Raw genomic sequence first — 6,988 nt, forward strand, 5'->3', positions numbered from 1 at the left:
TCCTGATTGCTCCTCGATTTACCGTTCTCCGATTTGTGTCTCTCGATCTGCTCCCGATCTACCGTCCCGATCTCTTGTCGATTTGCTCTTCTTGATTTACGTCCCGATCTACCACCCCCGATTTCCCGTTCTCGATTTACGTCCCCCGATCTACCGCCCCCCATCTCCCGCCGATTTACCGTTGATTTACATCCCGCGATTTTCCTCCGATCTGCCGTCCCGATATCATGTCGATTTACTCTTCTTGATTTACGTCCCGATCTACCACCCCCGATTTCCCGTTCTCGATTTACGTCCCCCGATCTACCGCCCCCCATCTCCCGCCGATTTACCGTTGATTTACATCCCGCGATTTTCCTCCGATCTGCCGTCCCGATATCATGTCCATTTACTCTTCTTGATTTACGTCCCGATCTACTACCCCCGATATCCAGTTCTCCGATTCACGTTCCCCGATCTACTGGCCCTCATCTCCCGTCGATTTACCGTCTCCGATTTACGGCCCGTATACCATCGGTTTACCCCTCCGATCTCCGAGTATAGACGTACCGTTTCGATTCACGCCCCCCCCTCCAGCATTCTCTCCGCCGCCTGACTGTACTCGACTTGCTAAAGCTTCTTTCTACCAGAATAACCGGAACCCCGTCCAGTATTGTGCGCTTTGCTAACACTGAATCCAGGATTTTGCTGACACCGTTCGCCTTTACCTCGGGATCCCGTCCTATATCGCTTTTGCGATTGCCCTTTATACTTATTTCCCCAATCCGCCCGTTTTACATTCTGTTTCAAAATCTACATCTCGCCGTTGTCCATTGCTTATTCCCATCACATTCCCTGCACCTGCCTGGCCTAGTCGTACGGGCCGTTGTGTACGACACCTAAGCAAGACTTGCACCTCTACGTGGTGCTTAGGATCAGTAGCCTGTATGGCGAAGCCAAGCAAGTCATTTATCGCTTTTTAGCTTCTCAGTATTGGTGAAAGGGCGGACTTTCAGGGGTCTGACAAGTATTTGGGCTCTATAGCATTTTAGGTACCGGTATATAGTTTGGTGAAAGCACATTATTTGCGAGATTTCCTGATGCTCCATCGTACATAATAGTAGGATTTCGTAGCTAAGGGGTAGATGCCGGTGATGTCTTCCATTGCGGTTGCGTAAAAAGGGGCTGAAGTGCCATGCCAAGACCTCACGGCTTAGTGCGGATGAGTTGTCGGCGAGCATCCCATCTCAAACAGCTCACTTCAGGCTGACCACGCAGCAGCCTGGCAAGCCACGGTTCGCTCCCGCGTGAGTAAAAAAAGCCATCATCTCGACATGTGCTGGACGAAACAGTTGTTAGCCGCTCCCGCCTGTCCTAGCATATACCCGATTTCACGGTCAGCTAACTGTTGTCTGGTTCTAGAATCCAACGACACGCGAATCGCGATTTTTTCATCGACGCGTCGGAGTGAACCATTTTTGACAATGACATTCTTAAGGAAAAGCAATTTCCGTGGCAGCACGCTGCTAAGTCAAGTTGAGGGGGAGCGGACGAAAGAACATGTCAGCCGGACAGTGGACCAGGACGACTCATCAGACGACCCGTTAAGCACGAGCGAAGTTACATCTCCGAAGAAAAGGAAAAGGCCAGAACCAGCAACTGACGATGAGCCCATCAGCTCCTCAGATGAAAGTGAACAATTGGAGCGGTCGAGCGTGACGCCAGGGCCCAAGCGGCGGCCTCGCGCGGTATGGTCGCCCATAGACCTGGTGGCGGACTCCACGGAGGCTACGCCGAAACCACGCAAGAGAGCTATGTCTACGCCCAAAACTGGAGAAAGAAGATCAAAGCGGATATCCACCACGCAGGAGACAGACACGAGTAAAGATCTAAGCAACCGTTCGGCGACCAGTCGTCTTCTTAGCGAAACGTCGATGTTTTTCCAACGCACGCCCAAACGCTCAATAACCTACACCCACAAACATCCCAAAAGTGTTCCTCGACCAGTAAGGGCAGAAAAGAAGCCCGAATTCATTGTCCCACGCGGTGAGCCGTATGGTTCCAGCCCAGGGCAACCTCAGAAACATGCGGATCACCACGAATTCAAAGTTCCAAGGGCCCTACCAAACGATATTTTCTCTGGCTCGTCTATTCCTACTGATTCATCCCGCGAAATTGTAGAATCTGTTTTATTTGACGACGGCAGCGGGTCGTCTTCCCCACTAAGCTCAGTGGCACCGTCGAATATGGATCTCACTACAGATGAAAAGCGATGGCTAGATGCCTCGCCAGAAGATTTTGTCCGCTGCCCGGCCTGTAATGCGTTACTTGACCCGGAATATCTCGCGGAATTTGAGTTGATCCAAGGACTCAGTATCAAGAAACAAATGCAGGTTTGCCGACAACATAAGCGATGGACGGCAGAGCGTGACTGGCGTCTACGAGAGTATCCAACAATCAATTGGGAATCGCTAGAGAACCGGCTTCACAAATATTTTGCGGATCTAGAGAAAATATTGACTCGCAAAAGACCATCGTTCTTCCGCAACTACTTGGAGACTTCAAACCCGGGGAATAGTAAACGAGATAATTACCGCCTCACGGCGAATAGTCAATTTGAGATGATGTCTTCCGGTTATTATGGCCCGCGTGGCTCTAGGATGATGTATGTGTATAGCAACGAACCGGCGATTAACTACTAACCCTTCTCCAGGATGGATTCGATTATCATGAAATTCGCCACAAAAATACGACATCTAGCGCCGTCAGATCCATTAATGCAGGCTACCGGCGTGTCTGGCTTTGTCCAAGCAGTGTTGGTGCCTGAATTAACTGTGATGCTTGTTAGAGATGATATGGGCGTTGACGATGAGAATGCACGACAGATTATGAGGGACAGTAGCATGATCGGGAATTTATTGAACGAACAGCCTGATGATATTGTCATAGTAGATGAGTGCGGGAATTCACAAAATTAAGTCGAGCCTCTTGGGGGGTCGGTTTCAGTTTATGTGGCTGGATTGCTATCTGCGTTCTCAGAAAGCCGAGGCGTTGGGCAGGCATTTTTTCTTTATTTTGAGATCATCCTCAAATTGGATTCGATTTCTAAAAGTTGATGTATATATATTATAAACGCCATCGTACGCAGTATGAGCTTTCATTTCCACAAAATGAGCATTAACTATATATCCACGAAATTGTACAAGATATGAATTGAGATGCGGAGATCCAATCATCGTGTGCTGCTTCTCAGTAAACGTATGGCTTGGATCAAGCCCTCCTCCTCTGTACGCCATGCCGAAGACGACAATGCCGTACGTTGCCAGCACACTTAGGCCGATCGGCACTGGCTTTCGGGTCCCTGATCGCCCTAGGAATAGCACTTCCACCTAGTACCGTTGAAGCAAGAAGTCCCAGCTCCTCTCCGTAGGGTTGGTTGCCATCGAGGCGAAAGTAGCTGAGAGCATAGAGGGCACCGACGGATAGGCCGGCCGCAATGGAGGGAATCGAGCCGGTGCGGGCGTATCCGATCAATCCGCCCAGGGAGGTGAGAACAGAGAGGGCGGCAGCGGAGTGGGTGGTTCTTGAGGATGACTACCGTGGATTAGTTGGGCTGCTGAAGAAGTGGAATGAGCACGTACCATGATGCCTTATGTTTTAAGATATAGGCTTGAGTGAGGTGTGAGGACTGGGACGGGCCTGGAATTGCTCAATTGATGGCAACACCGTCGAAGATGTTGTCTCTCGTCGCAGCGGATTAGGTCATCGCCGGGGAAAAGACGTGGAGACGGAATTAAGGAGCTCAGGCCAGCCTTGGCACCAGCGTGACTAAGGCCATTCTGTTCGTTTCACAGCTTCGTCTCCAAATCCAGCTCGATTGCTGGACTCTATCTCCAGCCTGCCCTCTCGTTTACACATGGTCTGCTGCTGATTCTCCTTGGAATCAAAGATCTGCCTGCAATGGCACCCAAACGCCCAGCCAACGGCTCCGCAACAGTATCATCATCCTCGTCCTCCTCCAAACCAACTACCACCTCCGTGCCACCCTCAACAACCGCTAAACCCAGCGGACCCATCGCGTTCACGGCCAAGTCTCCACCACAGGAAATAATCTTGGGCGTATGGCAGCGATATCTCGTGCAGACAAGCCAGCGAACAAAGCTGCTGGATGCTTTCATGGCATTCCTTGTCCTTGTTGGCGCGGTGCAGTTTGCGTACTGCGTCTTGGCTGGGAACTACGTAAGCCACCCGTTGCTCTTCCAATCTCTTTTCTTCTTTAGTATCTAACATCTGTCTTCTCTAGCCATTTAATGCTTTCTTGAGCGGGTTTTGTGCCGCAGTCGGCCAGTTTGTCCTCACCGCGAGTCTACGAATGCAAACCAGCGATCAGGACGTGAAGAGCATATCTAGATCAAAATCCAGCACGCCGGCAGTAACAAAAGCGGAAGCTTCGTCGGATAGAGTGTCTCCTGAGAGGTGAGTTGCTTCGCTCTCTTTTGGAGAGGTTCGGCGCTGACTTGGAGCTGGCCCAATAGAGCTTTCGCGGATTACGTGTTTGGAAGCGTAATACTACACTTCTTCTGTATCAATTTCATAAACTGAAAGCGACTCCCGCTTGATGCATTGTATTTCACTTTGCGGGATTGGCCTTTTCTTCCCTGGTCGACTTTCGGGGCCTTAGACTGTAAACGAGGTGGACTGTGTGGCAGGAGATCGTTTCACATGGTGCAAGGTTTGAGGGTATTTCATATTCACTAGTTTATTTTCGTTGTATATTAACTATCGATGAAGAGAAAAGCGGTGGGTGGATTTTTTTAAAAAGTCATAAATTCCGCTGGTATTATCCACTAATCCAATGTTGATGCTTCAAAAATGTAATCGGGGACTCAAGGCGGCCGTCAAAAGCACTTCAGAATGGCTTTTGTTAAACAAAGCTAGAATCCTCGCCCGATTCTCTTAACAGGAGGTCTCCTGACCACACTCCCACCGGCCTTCGTTGCTGCTGCAGACGCAGGTCTCCTCACTGCGGTCCTCGCACCAACTGACGCGGAACCAACGGCGACCTCTTGGCGCCGCTTCAGTTTTTCTTTCTCCGCTTCATGGTTTGCTATCTCGGCAGCTCGTTCACGGTCCGCGGCCATCTGCGTTTCAATCTCCATGCGACGGTTGAATTCGCGTTCTGTGACGCGGCGTTCACGGGCGGAATATCCCTTTTCTTTGATGGAGTAGAAGACACCACCCAGATCGGCAAGCCACTGTGACCTATAAGTATATATGCATGAAAACGAAAGGAAATATCTGCGAATACACTTACGCGAGGGTCCACGGATGTGACGCAAGACATGTACTCTTTGCTCGTCAAAATCAATTCGTGATATACGACGTAATCCGGGAGGAAGCCAAGCCCATAAAGTGCACTTGTAGGATGAAGTTGTACTGTGACACTGGTCCGTAAATTGATATATTCGCCAATTCCTTTGACCCTGGCAGCCTGGTGGTAATATCCAGAGCAAATGCACTTTCGAATAATGTCCCAATCAGTGCCACAACTCGTGAGCGTCATTTTTTGTACCGTCATAATATCATGAAGTTGCTCTCGGATCTCTTTAGCTCGTCGCAACGCCTTCGGGTGAAGGAAGTGCCGCACGCACCAGCCATCAGAATAGCCATTTGCTTTCCATTGGCTATACACGTGCAGAAGGGTGAGATGATCTGACTCGGGTACAAAAAACTTTTCACGGGCGGCGTCGGATTCTTCTTGCCGTTCCTTCGGGCGGTAGAAAACACTTGGCACTGATAGCATGGAGACGATTGTAAGCATTTCTTCACTGCATTCGTACTCTTCTGATGCGGTGATGAGCAGTTTCGCTAGCGACGGGTCCATTGGAAAGGGGCTCATCCGGCGGCCCATGGCCGTGAGATCACCAAGATTATCAATGGCACCCAATGCCCATAAATCGAATAACGAGGTGGTGATGGTGTCCTGAGGAGGAGGATCCATGAAATCAAAATCCAGCAAATCCTTCACTCCCAATGACTTGAGCATGAGAACCGTATTAGCCAAGTTGGTTCTTTGTATCTCAGGGATAGTTTGAATATAGAATTCATTCTTGAATGCAAGTTCGGTGTAAAGATGGTATGCTTTCCCTGGGCCCGTTCGTCCAGCGCGGCCGGCGCGCTGTGATGCGTTGGCCTGGGAGATTGGCGTGATTTGCAAAGTATCCATCCCCATGCGTGGGTTGTAAACTTTTAATTTAGAAAAACCACAATCAACAACATACATGATACCGTCAACGGTCAAACTGGTTTCCGCAATATTGGTGGCGACAATAACTTTTCTGACGCCGGGAGGCGCCTTATCAAAAATCTTGGCTTGAAGGTCTGCGGGCATTTGGCTGTATATCGGCAAGACACTAATTTTCGGCGGATCATTCAAAAGTGCAAGCCTTTCGTGTATCAGGTCACAAGTAGCTTCAATGTCTTCCTGCCCCGTCATAAACACGAGAATATCCCCGGCGCCCTGCGATACATGAATAGCAAGAACCTGCTTAACAGCGCTGTCAACGTAGTCTTCACAAGGCGATCTGGAGTACTGAATATCAACTGGGAATGTCCGTCCAGGAATGAAGAATTCAGGAGCACCTCCGTAGAATTTCGAGAACCGTTCTGCATTCATTGTGGCGGACGTTACAATCAGCTTCAGATCTCGTCGACGGGCTAGAACCTTTTTAATTAATCCCATTAGGACATCAGTGTTTAAAGCCCGCTCGTGGGCTTCATCCATGATTATACAAGAGTATTTATCGAGATCCGGCTGCACCAAAGATTCTCGTAAGAGTACGCCATCGGTCATATCTAGGGGCATATGTTAGCAACGATCTCTAGTAAAGAGCTCAGCCGACCTTACATTTAATGGCTGTTTCGCTACTAGTGCAATCCTCAAAACGAATGGCATATCCAACGAGACCACCAAGTTTAACTTCCATCTCTTCACTCACTCTCTTCGGAA

General features: G+C 49.5%; 3 protein-coding genes across 3 annotated transcripts in view; 2 read left to right on the top strand and 1 right to left on the bottom strand.

Annotated features, from left to right (window-relative positions):
• Positions 1-1,463: 1,463 nt before the first annotated feature.
• On the top strand, positions 1,464-2,957 carry UREG_01821 (uncharacterized protein; the record flags this gene model as incomplete). Its single annotated transcript, XM_002542259.1, has 2 exons — positions 1,464-2,644; positions 2,693-2,957. 2 exons carry the CDS (start codon positions 1,464-1,466, stop codon positions 2,955-2,957), a joined length of 1,446 nt encoding a protein of 481 aa, XP_002542305.1.
• Positions 2,958-3,475: 518 nt separating this feature from the next.
• Positions 3,476-4,459, top strand: UREG_01822 (uncharacterized protein; the record flags this gene model as incomplete). The annotated part of the gene is made up of 3 exons (XM_002542260.1): positions 3,476-3,526; positions 3,877-4,218; positions 4,283-4,459. The coding sequence occupies 3 exons, from the start codon at positions 3,476-3,478 to the stop codon at positions 4,457-4,459; spliced, it is 570 nt and encodes a 189-aa protein (XP_002542306.1).
• Positions 4,460-4,913: 454 nt separating this feature from the next.
• UREG_01823 (pre-mRNA splicing factor ATP-dependent RNA helicase prp16) overlaps positions 4,914-6,988 on the bottom strand; it is a gene marked incomplete at both ends in the record, with an annotated part of 3,087 nt that continues 1,012 nt past the window's right edge. The window contains 3 exons of the mRNA XM_002542261.1: positions 4,914-5,234; positions 5,294-6,834; positions 6,887-6,906. Of these exons, the coding sequence (XP_002542307.1) occupies positions 4,914-5,234; positions 5,294-6,834; positions 6,887-6,906 (1,882 nt within the window). The remainder of the gene's footprint in view (positions 5,235-5,293; positions 6,835-6,886; positions 6,907-6,988) is intronic.

The sequence above is a fragment of the Uncinocarpus reesii genome, genomic scaffold, assembly GCF_000003515.1.
Source record: "Uncinocarpus reesii 1704 scaffold_1 genomic scaffold, whole genome shotgun sequence".
Classification (NCBI taxonomy): Eukaryota; Fungi; Ascomycota; class Eurotiomycetes; order Onygenales; family Onygenaceae; genus Uncinocarpus; species Uncinocarpus reesii.